Source organism: Pteropus vampyrus, unplaced genomic scaffold, assembly GCF_000151845.1.
Source record: "Pteropus vampyrus isolate Shadow unplaced genomic scaffold, Pvam_2.0 Scaffold9, whole genome shotgun sequence".
In the NCBI taxonomy this organism is placed as follows: Eukaryota; Metazoa; Chordata; class Mammalia; order Chiroptera; family Pteropodidae; genus Pteropus; species Pteropus vampyrus.
In genome coordinates this window covers 15,071,109-15,095,498 of record NW_011888790.1, presented here as the reverse complement: position 1 = coordinate 15,095,498, position 24,390 = coordinate 15,071,109, and the positions used below count along the sequence as shown (strand labels likewise).

The 24,390-nt window shown below is 37.4% G+C and overlaps 1 protein-coding gene across 4 annotated transcripts in view; it reads right to left on the bottom strand.

Moving 5' to 3' along the window:
* The window catches only part of TMTC2 (transmembrane and tetratricopeptide repeat containing 2), a 370,372-nt gene extending 355,644 nt beyond the window's left edge, over positions 1–14,728 (bottom strand). For 3 of the 4 annotated variants that reach the window (XM_011374929.2, XM_023521201.1, XM_023521197.1), the window contains exon 1: positions 13,936–14,728. In XM_011374929.2, the coding sequence (XP_011373231.1) occupies positions 13,936–14,018 (83 nt within the window). In that variant the 5' untranslated portion in view covers positions 14,019–14,728. The remainder of the gene's footprint in view (positions 1–13,935) is intronic. The other variant, XM_023521189.1, reaches the window with a different exon arrangement.
* Positions 14,729–24,390: the final 9,662 nt, after the last annotated feature.

Below are 24,390 nucleotides of genomic sequence, written 5' to 3'. Positions count from 1 at the left end.
CATTTCTGGCCTCTGAGGTAAGTGCTCAGAATACACAACAAAACAATTTACAAGGTCATTACTAAATATTGTTGGTTGACAGTATTTGGTTGACATGTGTCTTAGGACAATTATGTACTTATCATTTTTGTTGCTTTCTTAATTTCCATTCATCTTTTTCCAGTATCAAGGCTGATACAGAATAGAAGTTAGTTTGTGAAGAATGCCATTGAATTAGCAACAACTGACTTGATTATCTGGGAGGAGGTGGAATTCCTTAAAATACAAATAATTTTAAGTAAATGAAAAGTAATAACATCTTAAAAAAGAAACCATTCATTAGTTTCCATTTACTCGAGATTTTGAGAACACCATTCCAGTTTTCAATTATAGCTGCAGTGTTACTTTGGCCTATTTCTACCAATTTCAGTCTATTCTCATAAATTATTTCTGAACACACAAACAGCTTGCAGACCTACACAAAAGAATTCCTTCAAATGCAGTAGGTAACCTGCATGTAAAACATTTACTCTATTTGTATATAGACTTCCAAAGATGCTTAACGAAAAAGCATTCAGGTTACGTATTGGTTTGTGTTTAAGTCCTTATTCAGGCTTAGAGGAAAAGTTTAAATAATGTTCTTGTCAAATTTATTGATTTACAAGAAGTCTCTGAACTTCGTTATCAACTAGTTTTCATAAACAATGATGAGACAAAAAGAAATTAAAATGAAAATTTTAACCTCAGATTAAGCTTAATATTAAAAACAATTTTCACTTTCCAGTGTCGTTCATGATCTACCTTAAATATGTAAGATTTGTGGTCTATGAATTAACTATCCAATTTAATATTAACTTTACTAACTCTTTCAGACTTTGGTTTGAAAAATAAACCCAAGATAATAAATTCTCCAAATTCAAATTCCAAATACACAAAGATGAGCATATGGGTGTTTACTATGATTATAGTCTTTTTTTAAAATACAAGCAAGCTGCTATTTCATAACACACACCATAAATTCAGCATGCAATCAAAATATATTGAAGAATTTTTTAAAACACTGAGGAACTACTACCACAGAGTCGAATTCAATAGACTTCCATTCTAACAACCTGTCTTAATTTCTCCTGAATGAGCTGACAATCATTTGCAGCTATGGTTCCGATTCAAAAAGATAGCAATCAAAACTACGCATCTTTTACTACAGAGCCTGTCCTCCCCCCAAAAGAAAGTTCATCCAAATTTCTGCATAATCATCCCTCCTCTATTACCATAAAAGGAAAGCACTGTTTCATAAGCAAGGAAGCAGCAAAATCTTCAAGTCAACTTCTCTCAATTTCACCAAAGTTTGTTATATAAAAATGTCATTCACACTTCCTCTTCTCATCCAATCCCTCATCCTGGAGAAATCCAAGTGCCTGTCTCTTTGTTTAGTCCTAATAATCAACTGCTGAGGCATGCTTAATAAGGTCTTAAATTTTTGGTTTCTTCTACTAATTTAAATTAATTCCAGAGAATTGAGAGCCATTCTGCAAAAACCATGTTGTTTTCCTTTACTTTATTAAAAACAGTATGACTGATTTTTTTAACCCATCAGTAACAGAATCTAGTTTATTAAAATACTGGGCGAATTTTCACCTGAATATTCTCAAAGTGTTCCAAGGAACAGATGTGCCCTAGAGAAAACTAGGCTGCTATCCAACAAGAACCAAAACGTTCTCCTTTTTAGAATCTTGCCAATTGCTGTTAGAATTTAGTTATCAATAGGAACAGAGTAAACATTCCAACTGAGAAGAAGGCAACACATAAGAAATAAAATGATGACTGCGACTGAGATAAAACATCTTTGGTTGATACGGTTTGTTGTGTTCATGGGCCTCCTTTTCCATTGTATGTGTGGCAATATGGTCAGTGTTTTACCTAAAACACTATTAACTGCTCCCCAAAAGGCCAATTTCAACTATATTATAGCGCGACTAAACCCAAATCCATTTCCCCAAAATTATGACCTGTTTTAAGTTGGAAGGGACCCTGGGGAATCACTAGAACCAAGCCCTGACTTTAAAGAGGAAGCTGTGTTATCAATATAGTAAATCTTTAACATACTTAGCTTACCTGTACTTTGAGGCAGTGGGGGGCGGGGGGCTAGTTTTTCTACTTCTGGGGGGGAATAGAAAGCAAAAGCAAGAAGTGTTAGTGTTAGGTTATACATTCTCTTTATTTAGAGAATCCCTAGAAAAATGTTAACATGTGAAAGATCTATTTTAATTAGGAGATCAATATTCTCAAATGCAGAACTACCCATAAATAAATTAATGCATGTTGTAAGTCCTGATGAGACTGCAATTTAATATGAGAAAATAAGCTTCCTGGAAAAGGTTTCAAAGAACAAACAGAGCTTTTGTATTAATTCTGCTCACTGTGAAACAAGGTATATAAAAGTATTCCTAGAATTTGGGCTAACTCTTAATTCAACATAATCTTTCACAATATAATTGAAAACGATTCTAGATTTTCATTGTTTAAGATTTTTTGTTGTCAAAAATACATATCATAGAGTGGAACAATTTTAATAAGATACTAAGAAATCATAATTTTGCATATGCTCCTATGCACAATATCATCTAATTTAAAGAAGAAAGTTAATTATGGTAAAGAAGACAGAAGACATTCCAGTTCTGTTTTTCACATGTCCTTTTAATTGAGCACACACTGCAGACATTTGATTTGCAAAATTTGCGTGCATGTGTGTGTATGATGGTTAAATTTCAACATCTTTTCTCCAAAGTTATAACTCAAAATGAAAATTAAATTCCAAAATTAGTAGTTATTTAATATAGTTCAATGAACTTTCAGTTATCCTAAATCCATCTGAAAATATTGTTAAATATTACCAGAAATAAGTTTAAATTTTGAATATTAGCTTTTAAGAAAAATTCCTAAACACTCTGTAATACTTTCAGATATTACTATTCAGTGATTTTAAACTATGAACAATAGAGTTAAAGCCTCATTCTATAGAATAGGGAATAGAAGCTAAAAGAGTTTTAGTATCAATCAAAATCACACAATTAGCAAGTAATTATTCTGGGATTAGAGCCCTAGATTATCTGATTCCAAAATTCTTGTGGTCTTTTTACTTTTTGCCATTCTGCTGCTTAAAAGTTCTAAAATTAAGAAATATTTTCTAATTAGTTACAAAAATGAATCACCAGCTTTAGATACTAGATGTTGCCATCCAGTACCTGTGCTAAGCATACTTAGTGCAAATTCTCAATACAGGATTGATTAACACAAACACTTCAATGCAGGAAAAAACAGCTTATCTGATATATTGCTTTCACCGGACCACCAGAATGCTCTGAATCTGAGCATACTCCATAAATAAAAAGGTTTGTCATTGAAGGGGGAGACCACGAGTATGCCCTGCCAAGCAGAACTAAGTAATAAAGATTATTTATACCCAATGCACTCTAATTGGTGCTTCTCCCCTGTAGAGGGAAAGAAGTGCTCAGGTTGGCCAGAATGTCTATTCAGAATAAGCCTTCATGCAGAGACCAGAAACGTTAGGAAAGCAACAGAAAAGAAACAGAGGAGAACAAGAACTGCTTATGTGGTGAGACTGGGGAGATTAGAAGCAGAGATCGGGTATGGGAGTGGCAAAAGAAGATGGGACAGTAGGAGTTCAAACACTGACGCCAAGTGAAAAAGTTAGCAATTCCATGAAGTAGAACAAAGTTCTGTTGTCTGGACAGAAGAGAGTCAGATGCTAATGTACAGTGGTTACTAAGTCATTCACCTTCAGGTCCAATATTCTATAAATCTAAATGGATAGCTAAGCAGCTTATTAAAACAGAGAACATTAGTCATGCTATTTCATTTGATCCTCATTCTGTGGTTTGCAGATATTTTCACTTCCTAACCAATTATAAGACTGAGCTTTAGAGTGATGACTACTGAGCTAGTAAAGCGGTAATTACAAGACTAAAACTCTAGCCTTCTATCATGGCCCAATGTTTATTTACAACAGTGCCTCTAGTACACAGTACAGTATTTTAAAAAGTAATAATTACAATTCATTTTAGAATGAGTTCTTAAAAAATATTTCCAATAAGTAGGAATGTAAAACTTCAGATATTTAGAGCATTCGCCTGTTCAGAAATTCCCTTCAAATGCCCAAAGGCTAAAGTTTAGTGTACCAGGTTAAAAAATATCACATGTGCCCAAGCATTTCTAATTCTGTGTATATACCTTCACCCGACAGCATTATACAGTGCATGAATATCATTAATAAATCTTTACCTTTCCTACTCTCAGCTGCCTAAACACCTATATTTCGCTGCCTTCTTAAAATTTATAAAGTCTTCATGCAAAGTAAGCCAAATTTCCTTATAAGGGATTGTTCAACAAAAATACAAACTACTAAAGGTACTGACTACAGAGACTCAAAATTAAGCTTCAGTATCCATTCTAGTTATAAGCCTAAAGCAACCGCCTATCAGTTCATTTGCCAAAATCAGAACCTAATACCTGTCTCCACGGTAATGTTACAAAGGTGATATAGTAATACAAGATATTTCGTGACAGATATTTCGATGGAGATCATCTCCTAGATTTTCAACAGGCTCTCTACCTTTTCAAAATTTACACGATAACTCAAACTCATATGATCAATTTAAAGATGTTGTGATTGAACAAATATGAAAACAAAACAGAGATTAAGATTAAATAAAATGGCTAACCTCATACACAGAACAAAGGTAGCTTATCCTCAATCGTTTTAATCCAGGAATTTAGGTTGACTTTCCAAATGCTTGTAAAACACAGAGCCGATGTGTAATACATTTAAATGAAATAGAGCTTTATTACTCTTATTGAAGTGTGGTCCATGAACCAGCAGCATCTGTTGCACCTGGGAATGATAGAAATGTAGACTCAGGCCTACTTCTAGGCAGAATCTGCATTTTAACAACCCCAGGCGATTTGCAGGTAGACAGGAATTTTAGGAAGCCTTTTTCTAAAAATATATACACACGCACATATGGAAAGAGCTCCAACAAGAGGCCCAGCTCAACAATATCTCTTTAAGAGAGGCATGAAGAGATCTACCTGGTTCAAAGAAACTGGGGATTTAAACTGCAATTTAAAAGATTTTTTTTTTTAAATGGCAATCATCAATATCAAAGGATGAAGACGGGAGCAAAGTATGAGGGAGGACCAGGTCTAAAGCTCCCTTGCTGGCCACGGGCATCTCCAACATCATCTCAGGCATGAATTTAAAAGCAGCTACTAAATATTCTCTCACAGAAATGGTTTACATTACTTATGTTGATGACATACAAGAGGCTTTAAAACAGTGAAATTTTATTTTCTGTTCAACATGGAACAAAAGCAAAACGCATCACTGATTTTAAAAGAAAAAATACAAAGACTCATATATAGAGAGGCGGAGGAAGCAGACCTAAAGAGATCATTATAAATGGAATCTTTTTAATAGAACACTAGATACCTGTGGCAAACTACACTTAGTATTTTCAGGTTGCACATTAGTGTTTTTAATAGATTTTTATTCAAATCTCAAATTCGTCTTTAGTTAAATCAGTACATGTCCCTATAAGAGTGGGTTAAAGTGTAAAAGCTTATTTCTTTAACATAAATTCAGTGACAATTCAGCACCATTTTTTTTTCAACAGAATAACAAGACTAATCTTATTATAAATGAGGTTTACCAAATGAATTCAGGTATACTAGTTTTTCACATCAGCTATAAATAATTGCCTCCCTCTAAAGGACTACTTCTGCAAATAAAAATGTCTTTTCGGCTGATTAAACTTCTTCATCATCTGAGAACTTTTCTTCTGAAAATCTGTAGTTGGAAAATTTGTCATTAGAAGATTTCTTTATCAAAATGAGCTCTTTTCAACGGCTTTGGAAGAGCAGTCCTATAGCGAATTATTAGAGAAGGAGGGGAACATCCTCTTTTTAAAAAAAGTACACTTCTTTGACAAAATATGTGGACCCAAGCATTCTACCTCAAGATATTTTTTATAGTTCGAGGGAGCAGGCTCAGTGTTTACAATATCTTTAAAACCTGAAGATAGGAAGGCAGCAGCAGCCAAAAGACAGTTCATAAAACATTGAGAAAGGTCCCCAGAGGAACACCATAGCTGCTGGCCCATCTCAAGAACCCCTTCTCCCAAATAGCTCTGTAATAACAAGCATCCTCCTCAAACAGAGAAAAGTAGTCAAACCTGTTAATGTAATCTTTAGAGCCACCGCCTAAGGCACCCCTTGTTGAGAACACAAATTGAAAAGATGTCACTTTAACATGCACTGACCTTGCAGAGTTAACCTATGACTCTCATTTTTAATCTAAGAGATACCACTAACAGAAAGGGTATGCATGCTTTCACTGTGGAACAAAGTGGAAATTAACAAAAACAAGATGTCTATTTTTCCCAAAGTGTTTTCACTTGTCTGCCTCTCTCAAAGACTAGTTTTATACTACTGGGTTTATAAAAGAAATAACAATATACTTAATAACAGTGTCCTAAACATGAACATATAACCCAACTGAGAGATTAAAACAAAACAAAACAAAAAAAACAACAGAAAACAAGGCTATGGTCTGCATCCTTTCAGTCTCTTTATAGACTAGGTATAAGCAACTAAAAAAAAGAAAACAAAATTTCATAAGATACAACTGTAAAAATTTTACCAGCCTTATTCATCTTAAAAAAAAAAAAAAAAACTTATAAGAAGCAAACTTGTGAACTGCACTTAAAATTAATACCCAAAGAATTCCAGGTATGCAGGGTTATATGGATTGTCATTCTTCCCACTGGATTTTTAAACAATGTTGAAACATGGCTGTTTGAAATACTTCAGTGCCATCATTTAACACTGTTCAAAATGTCAAGAGCCATATTGTGCCCCAGTGGCCACTCTTCAGAAAATAACACATCCTTTGAAATTACAATACTCCTAAAGGATGCCAGTGAGAATTTCTAGGCTAGGACAGTCCAAATTTTCTACATCTAAAAAAATCAATAATGTCTGGAACCGCAATTAGGGGAAAAAAGCACTTTCGCTAGCAAAACCTGTGAATTTTTCAGTTTCGAATGTCAGTAAATAATTTTACCCCATGGCAATATTTTTATACATTGTTTCCTTATTAAACTATAATCATAAGCCTATAATGAACTTGCTTTTTTTAACTTGATGTTCCTAAGGAATAATCACACATTTATTATAATAAATCCCACAGAAATGAAGGGTAATTATCAAAGACAAAGGAATCTGACAAAAACATTTTATTTGGCCACAACACTTAGCTCACAGCTGCTATTCCAAGGACACTTATGTATGTGTTTTCACTTGACAAAACATGTAATTTAGTCCGTCTCTTTTACTGTATGTAACTACATGCTGTGCCACGCTTCATACTCTGACTTACTCTTATCACAAAATGCTCCAGCAAAGAAATTGAGAAACAAAAGCTTACATCAAATCACTATGAGCAAAGAGCATCTCCTCTGCCAAATACTACTGCACTTTTAAAACAGATACAGTAAGTAGCACTGGTCTCAAGCAACACGGCATGTGTATAGCCTCGGAATAAATAAATGTATATAATTTCGTTTCATCTCACAATAAAATGAAAACTAAAAGTGAGTTAGAATTTTCGATTCTAATCACTTTTCCATTTTAATTTTTTAGACATAAGCAAATCAAAATCTCTATATCTCATCTTTAAAATTATTTTGTTGTCCAAATTAACTGCATCGTATGAAATGCCCATAAATAAACTATCCTAAGAACATGATAATAGTTTTTAATGTAGAATCTTGAAAACAAATCATTTCAGTGTTCCTGTCTTCTTCAAAATTCTCCTGACAGGCTTATTCAATTCTTTCCCATTTACCTGTAAAGAAAAAAGGTCATAGTTGAACCCAAAATTGGAATCCCGAAAAGTTCTTAAAAGACTGAAACGAACATTTATACCTTTTATTCTAAGAAACCTTGAGTATCAGAGAAACTGACAAATGTGATTGAAAAGCTAAACTGTCAGAGAGGAGGAACGATCAAAAGAAATTTAATAGTGCTGCATCTTGTTAGAATTAACCACCTAGAAAATATAGCCAAAAAAATCTCTGAGGCAAAAGTCTTCAATCCTTATGACCAGTCGAGGCAAATCTAGTTAACCCAAAGAGTTCAGCCGCTGCAGACCTCCAAGGAAAACAACTGACCTGGACAATTAGGAAGGAGACATCTGGGAAAGGTATTCTAAAGCTTCCCCACATCCGAAAAAAAGTACCAATAAGCGACAGACCAAGAATTAGGCCAGTTCAAACCATCTACCATGGAATCTTGGGCACGGATATCCTGGGAAAGAAGCTGACAGAGTCCCAGTACAAGTTTTAAAATATGAGTATCGATCAAAATAAATGTGAGTAAATGCAAGTAAAATTCTGCTAAAGGACAAGCTATTGGCCTCTTCGTAAGTATATCTTTAGAACACTAGACATTACCTGCTTAAGTAAGGGTAGAAAAGGACAGACAGGTACGGATGCTTGTTGACAAGAGTAAATAGCTGCTGTTTGTATTATGCACCATATGTATGAGAAGTCCATACAGTCACAGCACTATTCATAAGTAGTGAATTATTCATTGTAGTCATTTATTCCTCAAAAGTACAAACAAATCAAATCTTCAAAGAAACTATCTAGCATTGTGCAGAATTATACCTGTAATTATTCAAAATAGTATGCCTTTTTCATGAAAAAACAGAAGGTATACAGCTCCTACTGCTATACTTCTACATTTTCTTTTTCCAACTAGGCTTTAAACATGACAGCTATTCATAGAGGAGAGGTCTTTACGTTCAATAATCCACCTGTCCACAATCCCATCAAGGCTGCCACACTTATCATTTTTGTGGAACCATTAAAGTACCCAAAGCTGATAGAATACTTAGTTTCTAAGAGAGATTCAAATAATTTAAAAGATGAATGTTACTATGTTAAAAGCATGTTGGGTAAGAATAATAAAGTTATAAGAAAGTAGGTTTGTCAGCCACAGATTTCTGAGTTCCTTAAGGGTAAACTTCGTCCTTTCCTAAGACTATGAAGGTGCCTGTTTTAGAGAAAATGGACCTTTCACCTATGATAAACAGCTGCACCATCATGGCATTTCAAACAAGTGCTTTTAGTGTGCTGAACAGCAACAGAGATTAGGAAGACAAACTGTGCTCCCATCACATGTTGGAATCCAAAAGCTTGTAGCTATCTCAATCACAGCAGCAGGGAATTCAGTGTTACCGTAGGGGCACAATAACACTGAAAAACTAAGTACAAATGACAAGACAATGTAAATTAATAATACATAAAAATATAGCCAAAAAATATGTACATATATGTGAAAAAAACTAAGAGACAGATGGCTGGCAATCATTTTCCCTATGGTATTTGCAAATGTCCATTCAGTGCTTTTATTTGGGTCATTCTCTCAGATAAATCCCATGTGACAGGCTCAATGGAGGTAAGGCAAAGTGGTCTATCCTGGATTTATGTAATTTTAACTTTAATTTACTACTGAGATGTACTCGCTAAAACAGCAAAATGAACGTTTTCCACATAGATTGATTAAAAACAATCAAAATGGCTAGAAAATAAAATCCGATATAAAATATTTCATAAACAATAAATTGTATCCACTTGCATTTTTTTTTCAGTGACTTACAAACTGGGAAGGAAATTAGAGTAAACACACACACACACACACACACACACGCACACACACTTTATACACAATGACCTCTTCCAATAAAGACCTGATGAAACAACCTTTAATGCAAAGCAAAGTTCTCCATTACTTACTTTGATTTTATAAGTAATTCTTTCTAAACATACTTTGAAATACCAAGCATGCCTTCAATGGTTGAACATGCTAGAATTTTAAGATACTAATCCCAGACTGGTCCAAGGTAAGTCTATTAGAGAGAACTTTTTAGAAGGAAGTTAATAGAGTAAGTGATCATTTCACAAGGGATCATATCAAGTCAAAAACCCAAAGCGACAATAACCAATAGTTGACTATCTTTAGCGGGGGGAAAAAGGGTTTTTTAAAAACGTGTATATGTGCCTTAAATCCTCCAGTTCTTTTTAAATGCTGTTAATCAAAATCTTTATGACTTTAAGGGAAAACCTCTTAACTAGTGTTTCTATAAAAACTAAGATTTACATTTACACCCAAATGAATAACTAAACTAGGAATGTGCTATTAGAGTTTGGAGTAGTTTTGATTCAAGACCAGAAATTTCTGCTGTGGAATTGCTTCTCCAAGTTTCACACAAGGATTATACAATGGAATAGCTAAGAAACTTAAAAGTTATGTTAATTATCTGGGTTTGGTTTAACAAATGCAAAATGGGCAATAAGAAAAAAATTTTTCAAACAAGCCACAAACCCATCTTCCACTTCCAAAAACTCAAATTGTCTTTTTTTTTTTAACTAATGCATTTTTTACTCACATGAGAATAAAAACATAAATTAGTTGCATTATCTTCTTATTTATTTGTTGTATATTATAAAGGCCATATCATCAATTAGATGGCATTTATAAAATAGAATCAGACTACACAACAGGGTTTACTCTTATTGCTTTGAAGTAAATTGACTCCTCTTTTAGTGTTAATCATATGCAAAACATATTAACAGTACTACTTTTAAAGAGGATGAGGGAAAACAATACTTTATTTTCAACAAAATACACAAGAGAGCAGAGAATTTGGGGTCAGTCAGTTTTTTCTACTGATCTAAACATTAAATTTCTCCAAAAAACGAGGGCATCCTTCAATAAGTCACATGCAACATGACTTAAAATTTGGCAAAGGCTGCAGATTTACAATTCCAATTTTACTCTAACCACAATTTAAGATTCAATAGTAATGACTAGATTGAAGGCAAGAGAAGAGAGGATGAAGTTGAAACCATGCATGCTTTTTCATCAGATATGTTGAATTCTACTCTTCTACTGTTTGTAGCCATATTCTTAAACTTAACACAGAAACACTTGTAAAATATTAAATTTTACCATAGGGAAATTGATTTTGATATAAGAAAGTTTCGGATTACCACTTAATCTCATCCAGCTATATCCAATACTGAAATTATATATATAGTGTATAAAGTAAACTTGATCACTATATTTAAAAGAAAAGATAACTTTGAGAAGTGCCACAGCAATAATTTTTAAGCTAAAGCAATATAAAGCACTCCTACAGTAAATGCCAGATTCTTCAGCTAAAAAACAGAGTCTTGATTTAGTTAAGCAAGTCAAGCGTAAGAGCCACCTCCCTCCTCCAATGCTGCTCTTTTGCTTTCCAGCACTGGCCTCTCCTTACAGAGCTGTATTTCACAAAAGTTCCTGGGGGGGCAGCGGAATCCACAGACGTAATTCAAACAAAGTTTTAAACTTGAGTGTTTGTAGTCTGAAATGGAGTGGTGGAAATAACATATTATCATCATCCTGCAGTTTCCACTTGGCTCCCCAGCTCTCTTCTCTGTTCGCACCTCAGTGAGTTAAAGTAGATAGAAAGCACTATATCTGAGAAGCCACAACTAAACAGAGTACCTTGGCACTGAATCACCTGAGTATGTCATGTAGCCACCAAGTAAGTGCTCTGCTCCAATTTACATGTATTTCATAATTTCCAAGACCCATGAAACCCATTTGATACTTTTTAAGATTTTATTCTCTTAGGAGTATGTGACTGCATAGGCAGTGTTGCACTAAGAAAATCAGAGTGAAATACACATTGCAAACTGTAGCACGGCATAATTTATATGTACAGACCCTCAACATCATAGCATATACAATATCTGTATATTATATATTGACCATGCTCTCAATTAGATGATATGGGCAAATCATCACATTAAATTCATCTAAGTAGCTACGTAGAAGTCAAGAATTTTGACGCTCCATTCAACCTATACAACATTTAAAGAAATTATAACAATTGTCATTGCACAACTAATTTATCATCACACTTGTACCGTTCTCCCTAAGTTACAAAGTCCTAACACTTCTGATAACTAAAGAACACAAAATAAGCACTAAATCCACAGAAAACTGTGCATGCAAATTTAGTTTAGTTTCAGCCTTAATCTCTGTGGGATGGTTTCTTCTGGCATGTACTTTTTAAAGAATTGGACAATGATAAACAATAGCATACACTAGGAATGCTTGCTTTACCAGTGTTCTACAATAGTTACAATATTACAGTGACTTTTTTATAAGCTGTATTGTCTTGGTTTAAATGTTTACTATTTAAACTGTCCCCAACAGAGCCAATAAGTGCCCAGATTTGTCCCTGAGCTTATTTTGCGAAAAGTCACCCATCTTTGGAAGCAAAGGCTTTTTCTTTCAATATCCTAGAACTAGCAGGTGCACCGTAATCCAAAATTGGAGTGAACAGAAGCAGCTCCTATCACAGACCATTTACTTCTCAGAGCATGTAGAATAACTGCTAAAATCTGTACACTGCTTAAAGTTGAGGAAAAGTTCCTATCTAACAGTGGCTTCCTAGCAAGCAGTCTCTGATGACACTACATAAAATGCATTAAAGGTGTGCTGCTTGTTGTTGCACCCATTATCAGAGGATTTCAAAGCAGACATGTGGTTATGAGCCAAGATTCATGAACATGCTTTTAGCAAGAGAGTGAATACACCAGAGAATAGCAAATATGGCTAATTACCACCAGGAGAAGATTCTGCCTTCACCTCCCCTCTCTCTCAACCACTGCAAAAGTTCACTCACCGCCTCGCCCTGACCCTGGGGATCCATTCACTTTCCATAACCCAGAGAGGCTGCTGAAAGCTGTCAAAGTAAATCTGTGCTCACTTTTTGGATAGTTTAATTTCAATGGAGCATGAAACACCCCAGGACGGTTAATAAGTTTAGCCGGGCGTGCTGTTTTCTCCCTAATATATTTTAATTATGCATCTGTTTTCATTGTAATCAGATTAAGTCACCGGAAAGACACAAATTGGAATTTTCCCTAATGGCTATTGAAGCTTTTCATCAGTTTCTAAACACTAACAACGTTTAAAAAACAGGTAGAGACACGAGCACAACTGTGACATTTTCCAGAAATCGATGCAGTTTCTTTGACAACACAGTTCAGGTCTCATTAGCCACCCAAACTAACCCAAATGCAGAAGACAACTTCAGTCTCTAGGGGCGTCTTCTTCTCCAATTAGCACAAAAGAATCGCTAACGTCTAATGTAAAACTCCCAAACAGAAATGAAAGCCCAGGCTTTTATAAAGTGCTACTCCATCGATTGGTTAAGAGGGGCGGGGGGGAGGGGGCGCAGGAACGACCAGCAGCAGCATTATCTTGACTCAAAGTAAAGTACACACTACACGTCAAAAGAGAAAGTTGAAGCAGAGTACGATCCTCTCTTTCCATTATTTTGGCAACTGTCAAACGTGTGTTTTAACCTCAGGAAATAAAAGTGTCCCATCAATAATAGGAACCGTTACAGGAAAGATCTATTAGGGGGCGGGGAACGGCTTCCTTCCAGCCCAGACGTAAAATCGCTCAATGTGCTTTTGTTGCACCAAGGAATACCTAAGATTTATTTTTTTTTAAATACGTTCATTAAACAGTTTCCCAAATTGCTACGATTTCCACGAAGAAACTTAAGCTCTGCCAAGAGCCGAGAAGCAGAGAACCTGCTGCAAAGTAGGAACCCAGAGTCCCTCAGCCTGCCCAGCGCGCTCGCGTCCCGGATGTTTTTTGCTTTAGGTGTTAATGTTTACGCGTCTCCTACACCATCAGGTGCTGGACCAGTTCCTCCAACATGCACTTCCAGCCTGAAAGCGGGAAGCTTCTGAGCCACTGAAGAGTCCCCACGCAGCCCTTCACCTCTTCCTCTCACCCCCTTACCTGTCATCATAGCAGAAATCCGCACTTAGGGTGTTGAGATACAAGGCGAGCCCCAGAGCGCTGCTCACCAACTCTGCAATCATCTCTCCACCGCCTTCCCTCCGGCTCGGCTCCCAGCGCGAGGGCAACAGCGGCAACAAAAAACAGAAGCATCAATCCCCACCTTCCGCCGCCTTCTCCTCCCAGCTTCACTTTTCCCTCGCTTCCCCACCCTCCCTCCTTTCCTCCCTCGGGTCCTTCCAATCCACCGCTCTCTTCCTCCTCCTCGGCCGGTCTCCGCAGCTCCTGCGTCCTCCCCGGGTGCGGGTTCACACTGCGCTCCCCATGCCCGGCGCCGGCGAGCGGTGAGCGGCGTTCCGGCTCCGCGTCTCCCCGCGGATGCACAGGGATGGTCCTTCCCGCGGCTTGAGGCCCCCACCCTAACCCATGGTAGTTCGGAGAGCCCTAGGTAAGGGGTGGGACGCAGAGGAGGTGGAAGAGAGCGGGATGGGGGTAGAGGGACCGGACCGAGCCGGGCTCTGGGACCAGCTGGAGGAAGAGAGAGAAAGAGGGGCGGGTGGGAGGGACAAGGCAAACCGCCTCCCTCCGCCGCCTCCCGGGCGCAGGGCTCGGGTGCCGCTCGGGCTGACTCCGGCCGCCACAGCGGCTGCAGCTCATTCACTCTTTATTAGCTCCCTGCCGGCCCCAACCCCTTCTCCTGTGAAGTGAGAAGCGGTGGTTGGAGACTCCAGAAGCTCCCGCGTGGGGTTCTTGGCGCTGCCCCCCGCGCCTGCGTGGCCAACCCTACATCTCGGGTTTGCCCAGCCCCTTTCTCCACCCAGAGCCTCCCCCGCCCGCTGGCGAGAGGCTCCTCCTACCCACCTCCCGCCCTCCTCTTGTTTCTTTCACCTTCGATTTCACTCTGGAGAGCTCCAGGGACCCAAGGGCGACCGCGGGAAGACAGCCTGGGAGGGGCAGCTAGAGGAGAAACCAGACCCAGGAGATGCGGTCGCTCGCCCGGCTGCTGCTGGCGGCGCCTGGCACCGGCTGGATCTCAACCCAAGCGCCGTGTGTGCCAGGCGCTGCCAGGCGTTAAGTCTGGTCAGCTGGAGACTTCTGGGGACGGGAGAGGAAGAACAGGTTTAGCGAGTGCTGTAGCCTCAGTTGCCACAAACACACACACGACCTCTCATACACGCTCACAGTGTGTGAACCAAAATGGGGAGTGAGGATATTGGAGAGCCTGGGGAAAGGGGCACTTTAGGAAGGAGAGATTTCAGCTCTGAGCCTATCTTTGTCCCGAATGTCAATTAAAGACGTGTGGGAGGGAAAGGTTCCCGCAGCAAGTTAAAAAGAAAGGACCCCAAAAGAGAAAATAAAGACACGTACACACACGTACACACCCCGCAGCTGCGGGGGGCCTTCCGTGGTTTCTGGGGAGACTGACAGGATAACCCTGAGAACATAGCGGGGAGACGCCTCTGAGGCCCAGTACAATGCTATAACCTAGGAAGGCGGGAAGCTAATGCCCTTTCCTTTCCGCCCGGATGCAGAACTGGATGGAAAGTGTCCAACATGATGAAATATGGTATAACAGAATGGCTGTGTAGAACGAGCTCTGGATACTAAAGTTGCAAGACCAAAGAGGACGATGAGCTGCCCGCCACACCTAGCCTGGCCCCTTTCTGCCAGAAGAGTACCTCTGGTGGACCACGATGAACACTGCTGCTGCGCCCCCTGCTGTATGGCAACCACAATGCATGGAAAACAGACCTGTGGAGAGCTGACTCTCTTGTCACCTCACCACCCCGCCCCCCACCTCCACCCCACTCCTGGCACCCTTCTCCCTCCAAGGGCAGCACCTAACCATGAAATTCTCCAAAACTGCGGCAAGAAATTGAGTCCCCTGGACGTCTGGAAGTAGCCTTAAAAGCAAATACAGTGGTTTGGGTGTCTGCAAAACAAAGCTCTATCTTTTCCTGATTTCACAAGGAAATCTGCACAGACAGATGAGATGAAATGATGAATATTCATTACGGCTCTTATGCCATGAACGATGGCACCATTTTTGTGCCCTGGGAAAACATTAGTAAACATACATAAAAGGAAATTGTATCTTTAAAGGCAGAAATTGATCTTTTACTTTTTTTCTCCATAACCCCTGTTCATTGTTGAAAAGCTTTAAAAATCCTACCTATTGACCCGTCTAGGTCCTCCAATGTGCATTTACACATTGATATTGGATCCTAGTACACTGGAGGAAGAGCGCCATAAGAGTTTGAGTCTCCACTCTGCTATTATTATCCGGGTGACCTTTGGCCAGTCACTTAACCTCTCTTAGGCCTCAATTTTCTCACCTATAAAACAGTGATAATAATAGCAATATGTAGGTAGTATTATTATGAATATTAAAGAAGTTAATTTATGAAGCGCCTGGAAGAGTCTAAAGTGCAATGGAAGTGTTAACTGCTGCTTCTTATTATTATATTATTATTATTACTATTACTATGCTCTCCAACTTCCTCCTTTTCTTTTAGTTGTTAGCTAAAACCTAGATGTTTATCTCCGAAACATAGACCATTATATCCACACTGCTCTAATCTTCATCCAAGGTACCCTCATTTTCTGCATGGACTAAGGCAGTAGGAGGCTTCTACGGTGATCTTCTACACTTGCCATCGCACCCTCCCCCCCAGTTTTAACTTCAGGTATTAGAAGATTCTTTAGAAAACCTACAATTTCCCTTCTTAAAAATGTTCAGTGACTTTTTGTTGCACTTCTAATAAAACTCTTCTGATTACCTCTGTCCCTTCAAACTGTGCTCCAGTGTTCTAGCAATACAAATACCCATCTCTGAAATTCGCTAGTTTCTCTTCCTCCCACATGGAATGCTTTCTCCCCAGACCTCTTGTAGCTCCTTCTCAGCATTCAGATCTTAGTTCAAATGTCGTCACCTCAGAAAGGCTTTCCTAGCCCACACTTTATAAAATAGCCTTCCCCCAGCAATCTCTATCCCATCACCCTACATGATTTTCTTCATTGTATGCACTATGTATGGGATCACCAGTAGAATGGCAGCTCCAAGAGGGCAGAGACCTTACCAGTCTTATTTTCCAAATAATATCCAGGACCTTTAATATCTGGACAAGTAGAAGAAAGTGAAAAAAAAAAAAGTTGAAAACAAATGAGGAAATAAATATGTTCTGCAGAAACTTTATTACAACTGAAAATCCACAAATTTTCATCATAAGAGAATAGAGTAAACTGATTTGTTGTTGATGTAAAAGATAGCAGAGAATTAACAAGAGGGGGAGTAGGTTAAAATTTTTTAAGAATGCATCAATTCTGCAGGGAAACCTGAGGTAGGAAGTCACAGGGCTTCCTATTAGAGGACTCAGAGGCATATTAAGAGGACTCAGAGGCATAAACGTATTAAGTTTGTGTTCAGCGTGATAAAAGCATATAAGCATTTTCCAGAGTTGTCTCAATCGTCAAGATTCAAATAATTTTAAATAAATATTTTCTACACTCCTCTTCCACCTCCTCCTTTTCTCTTCTCATCCCCACCCCCTCTGAATCAGAAGCCAAGGAGACTGTGAGAAATGCAGCAAAGTGGCACATCTTGCTGTCCCTGATGAATGGAAGACTGAAAATCCAGCTGTGTTTGAGAAATCTGGTTGCTTTCAGCAAATTTTCCTATTATAATTTAACGTGAGTTTCAATATTCTTCCACTGCATTAAGTCTTGGTAGCTTTCAGACTGCTCTCCAAGGGCTGAGAAGCAGCCAATGCCTGTGTTTTCTCCTTGAACAACTTTGTGGGGGGTATTGGATTAAAGATGTCAGCATTATCCTTGGAGAGCATATCAAATCTGAGGACACTGCTTTTTAGTTTATTAAGGTGGACTTACCCATTGTGAGACTACTGCCTTTGTTCTGAGTGTGCGTGTGTGTGTGTGTATACATATATATTCTATTTAAAGCTACTGTTGCTTTCCACAAATGAAGGAAATTAGGCTGGCTGGCTTGAGTTTTCTTCCTTAGACATAAGATAGGCCAAAAAAAGCGCTAACCCCTTATTTTCCCGAAGTAGATTCCACACATCTGCTACCTCACCACTTCCTCAATGAATTCGGTTTTTATAGTTGCCCCGACCTACCCTGCATTTGTTCTGCATTCCCAGTCCTTTGTTGTATAATTCATACCTTTGCCGTGCCAGCTCCTCAGGGTAAAGATTTCCTTATTTGCCTAAGACATTTTTAGTTTATTGTGCAATACCATCTTCCCTGTGGGTGTTGCATAAATATTAACTAAAAATCCACATCTGTTCTTGGTCGTCATTTCTATTTGTCCTAATATAACTTCTCTTTGAACAATTCATTTGGAAAGTGTGCCAAGGGTGAAATGTGGCACATAAATTCTCCTGCTGCACAGAACGCCTTTTAAAATGCCCACAGATTTGGTTATTTATGAACAGAAGATTTGTACCTTTTCCTTGCTCTCTCAATTCTAAAAAGGTACCAAGCCAAAGTAATTACAATCTCCCATATGTTTTGTGAAAAGGTGTCTAAGAATCTCCCGCTAAAATCTTAACAGATTGACTAGGAAACCAAAAAATACTAGCCCAGCAGGTGAAACTGCCTGTTTAGGGAGGTCAGAACAGAACTCTCTGCTGGAGGACTCGTAAGCTCTGGGCTTTATTCAGGAAATAACCCTGTGGGAGAAAAACAGCAGAGCATGGATGAAATGTGGGTCAGGGAGCTGAAAGAAGCACACAGGCTGCTTGGTTAACTAATGACAGTAAATGCATTGGCTACACATGTTATATTGAGATATTTCCCAGCGTACCATAAAATGCTGCCCTGCAGACACTGCAATATGTAACATCGCTTTTTCTCCAAACTTGTGATCCATTAGGAGTATAATTAGGACAATGCAGCCCCAGAAACAGATCCTGTCACCTCTGTCACAAACTCGGGGCTGTTAAGAACCAGCTGCTACTAAAATAATGATCACTTTAAGACTCTCACAATCTCCTAGCTTCCAGTTCAGAGGATCTGGGGGTGGGGAAGGAGAAGAGAAGGAGGAGTGTAGAAGTAACATGTTAATAACCATCTCTGAATAATTGCAGAGATGTTGAGGCTAATGATAGAATTCAGAAACTCAATCAAGAAAAGCAGGGACAGCCCCTTCATAGAATCTCTCAAATGCATTCACATGCACTGGTATAAACAGTGATCAAAAATATTCAAACAGCTTGAAAATTTGCACAGAATCACGGATAACAGAGTTTCGATAAGCCTCAGATTCTGTAAAATAAATCAGAGGATAGAGAGCTTAGTTTCGATGTGGACGTAAGTTAAATTAACCAGTTATTCATGAATGTTGCCTTGATATTCAGCCTAACCTGGACCCTTCAAAGCAGCATTGTCCCATTAGGACTTTCTGCAAAGGTGATTTTATATCTGTCCTCTCCAATCTGGTATCCATCAACTGTTACATGTGGCTATTGAGCACTTAGAATATGGCTAGCATGACTGAGGAACTGAATTATAAATTCTGTTTAATTTTAATTAATAAAAATTTTAAAAGGGACATTGGCTAGTGGCTATTATATTGGATAGCATAGCATAAGCTATCTGTGCCTCATAGATGACCACTAACTCCTGTGCCTTAGAGGACAGTTTGTATAAGAGCCAGTTGCCTACTCCTCCTACTGGTCAAAGCTTTAGTCCTGAACCTCTCGCTCTGAACTGCTCTGCACCCAAGTGTGAATTTCTTTTATTTACAAAACAGCTACCAGCTATTGAATACTCTTTAGTTATTAAGCATTTTACAGAGCATTTTACATTCATGATCTCTTTTAATCCTCACAACAGCCCTGGGAGATAGAGACCATAACTATTTCTATTTTATAGATTAAAAAATGGAGGCTCAAAGAAGTCTAGTAAACTGTCCACAGCCTTACAGCCTCTGAGTGGTAGAGCTGACATTTGAACTTGTGTCTTTTAAAACTCATGTCTTTTAACTTCAAAGGTATATACTTTAACCACTACTCTGTATAGTCCTGTTGTTCCTTCTCCAATAAAGGCCACAGCCCCATTAGGATCTACGTCCAATAAGGATATTCCTGGCTTCAGCGAAGATGCTTTAATTAAATTCATAGTCTTCCTCTTCTACCCTTCCTCAGATGATTCAGGATAAAATACTGGCAAAGTCTTCCTTTGTCTACCACTTCTGCCTGATTTTTCTCAAATTTGGTATAAAACTCTAAGAAGACTATACTTTAATCCATAATAGAAAACCTCTCCCATAAAACGAACATGCACATACCATATATTTTAGAGAATGTATATATTCAAATCACGCATAGTCATTTTCCCTAACATAATCTACATCATCTATTAGAAAAATAGTTGGGATAAGTAATACAACCCAAACTCCAACACAATAATGAACGTATTAATGTAAGTACAATTTGGAAAACCAAATAAAGTATTTATAAAAGTGACAATGTTATTATGTTAAAAACCCCACTACAAATTTACACCTCATAAAGCTTATTATTCCATGTAATAGTCCAATGAAATGACTAGAAAGTCTATTTGCAGGTTGGCGTACTAATCTAGTAATAAATTATAGAAATCAATGTATTTAAAGCTTTTGCAATAGACTTAATTAAGTTGCCCATTTAAATGAATACAATTAAGTAATACTTTACTTAAAATTACAAGTGAATGACCTATTTAGAACCTTACATATAGACATCCAACACTCTATATTTTTCTTTCCAAATGTTCTTTATTTCTTTCATCTTTTCTTTTTGTTCTTTTCAATCTATTCTTTCATTTTTGCATATGCTGCTCCAACAAAAGCATTTAAATCTTAATGCACAAAACAACAAAGTCACTCTAGCATGTGTGAAAATTCACCCTGAGATATATAAACTAATTAGAAAACAGGTTGTCTGCAATGGTAGATTTGAAGCCAAGGCATTTGTTTTCTTGGCAGTTCAAGGAAGTCGGTCCTTGAATTGAAGTGGACAAATGATGAAAACTTTGAATTCATCAGTTCTCAGCTGAGCACCAATGGGAACCTGGATTAGGAGCCTCTCAGCCCTCTAAACCTCTTCCCTGAAGTTAATCACATGCCAGTGCTAGGCCAAAAGATTATGATCCATTGCCTATCATCATTTTAGCCAAGTGTCTCCCCTGATTTATGTTGCAAACATGTGATACAGGCCACCACTGATCTGCTTTCTCTCACTACAGATAAATTTGCATTTTCTAGAATTTTATATAAATGGAAATAATACTTTGTACTTTTGGAGGGGCTTGGCTTCTGTCACCAAGCATAATTATTTTGAGATTCTCTAATGTTCTTGTGTGTATTAATAGTTTGTTTCTGTTTCTCTCTTAATAATACTCTATACCATGATTTGTTTACCCATGTATTTATTGATAAACATTTGAACTGTTTCCATTATTTGGCTACTGTGAACAAAGCTTCTATGAACATTCATGAAGTCCTTGTGTGGACATATGCTTTCATATCTCTTGGATACACACCTAGTAGTATGGCTAAGTCATTCGGTCTGTAGTGTTTAATATTTTAAGAAACTACCAAACTGTTTTCCAAAGTGATTATATCATTTTACATTCCCACGAACAGCTTATGAGAGTTTCATTTACTCCACATCCTTGCCAACACTTGATAAGATCGGTCTTTTAAATTGTAGACGTTGTAGTAGGTGTGTAGTGGTATCCTGTTATAGTTTTAATTTGCCTTTCCCTAATACCAGTGATAGAAAACATCTTTCCATGTGCTTATTTTCAACCCATACATCATTGATGACCTGTCTGTTCAAATCATTTGCCCTGTTTTGTTGGTGGTGGTAGCTACTTAAACCGACACAAATTTATTAGCTCACAGTTCACAGTCAAAAGTCCAGCACAGCTCGAGTGGGATCTCAGTTCAAAGCCTCACTTGATAAAAATTAAGGGGTTTACACAGTTGAGCTCTCATCTGGAGCTCTGGAGAAGAATCTACTTCCAAACTCATTTAGGTATTAGTAGGATTCAGTGCTTTGCAGTTGTAGGACTATTTCCTTGCCTCTTAAATCTTAGAGCTGCCCACCTTCTTTCTCAAGACACCCCTCCATTTGCAAATCAGAAACAGTGCTTGGAATCCTTAGAATGTTTTAATTCTCTCTGACTTTTTTTGCCTGTTTAAAAAATTGTATTGTTTGTGTTCTTCTTATTGAAACTTAAAAGTTCTTTATTTGAAATACAAATTCTTTGTTGGATTTGTAATTGCAAACATTTTCTCCCTGCCTGTGGCTTGTCTTTTTTTTTCTCTTAACAGTTTTTTTCAAAGAGCAGAAGTTCTTAATTATGATTAAGTTCAATTTATATATATTTTTTAGATCATGTTTTCAGTTTTGTGTCTAAGAAATATTTGCCTAACCCAAGGTCACAAAGATTTTCTCCTGTTTTCCTCTAGAAGTGTTATATTTTGCAGTTTTAGAATTAATCTATGATGCATCTTGACTTACTTTTTATATTTGGGATGAGGTATAGCTCAAAGTCTTTTTTTTTTTCTTTTTTTGTCATTGGATATCTAATTGTTCCAGCACAATTAGTTAAAAAGTTTGTTTTCTTCACTGAATTGCCTTTGCATCTTTACCAATTGACATATATATGTCTGGACATGTATTTTGTCCACAGATCTGTCTACATTTAAGCCAATATTAAACTGTCTTGATTACTGAAGCTTTGCAAGTCTTAAACTTGGGTAGTGTAATTTTTACAACTTTGTTCTTTTCAAAGTTGTTCCCTATTTCTATTTAATTACAACATTTTAAAAAGTATTTCTTCTTAAGGTTTCTTCTACTGATTAACCGAGCCTAATGTGTTCTCCTTGCTTATTTGGAGTTATGATGCCTACTTGGAAATAAGTCAGTGTTTGTAAATGTACATGGTACTGGGAAAGGAAATGTGAAAACATGAAGTGGTATCAGATTCATAAGACAGTATGACATAATAAAAAAAAAAAAAATGGAGAAGCCAGATGACCTAGGTTTGAGGCCATTCCACCACTTATTGACTAAGCAAGTCATGCATGAACTTGGGTTTTCTAATCTATAAGATGATAACTGACCTATCTTTGCCATGTGGTTGTTATGAGGAAGAAAATATAATCAAAATGTATGTAAAAGTATTTTCTAACCTAAAAGTACCAAAAGGTTTAAGGTACTATTAGTATTAATGTTATGCATACCCTCCATCCAAACCAATATTGTCTTTAAAAGGAAAAATTTTTTGTGAGATAAAATTGCCCTCCTTAATATCAGCCATATATTGTTTGTATGTTAAAATATACTGGTTTCCTTAATATTTCTTATGCAATTTAAATGAAAATAAAAACATGTTACAGTGACAAAATTAAATAAACAAACAAACGAATAAATAAATGTATTTTTTCTTGCTATTTTAAGCTCCTATCATTTGTCTCTTGTTTCCTTCCACCTCTTCTGGATTAATTTATTTCTTAAGTGTAAGTATGTGATTCTGTATGCGTGAGCATTTAGGTTTGTAAATGTGATTATGTCTGTTGCCTGAGTGAGCTTCTCTTTATGAGAACTAGAGTGAACATTTATGGCCTAAGACATCAGTTAATAAACTGGACAGGGCAGGATTAAGACATGTGGGTATCACCCTAACAAATATCCTTAAAATATTTTTTCAGCATGTATTTCTCTTTATGTTCAAAATGAAAAATTTATTGTATGCATTGAGTATAACACAACACTTTAACTTACCTAGAATTATCACTCATATCTGAACTGTCACATGGATAACATTATCACTAGCATTCATGAGAGAGAAGTAATTTGAATGGATATAGTTACAAGTTCCTTTCCAGTATTTAAAATTTCTCCTCCTTCTCACTCTCTCAATCTCTTCACCCGCCTCCCCACCTTTCCTGCATTCTTGCCAGCAAAACATTTCCCATTTTTCTGTGCTCCCTGTTCTATTGTCAGTTTTACTTTTGTGACATTTCAGAACAAGAAAGCATCTTTAGAAACATCTTACAATGTTTAAACTTTACTTGTAAATCGCTGGTTCTCAGTGAACAGCATACATCATGTGTTCTAGTCAGTTTTAACATTTCAGCTGACAGCGACTGCAGACCTCAGACTCAGGGTTAATGGCCTAGTCAGTTACTGTACTTTGCCACTTAACTTCACAAAAGCATTCCACAAAAATGCCCAGTGGAGAAAGGTTGATTCTGACCCAAAGTTATTTTTGAGTTGCAATTCAAGGGATTGATCATCTTTACATCTTGCCAGTTATGAAAGGTGTTAAATATGCACTATGTTTCCAGTTTATTGCAGTTGTGATTTATCATCCCTAATGAATCAGAGCACCCTTTCACCTGGCTGTAGGTACAGGTGCCAATTCCTTTGTCTAAATAAT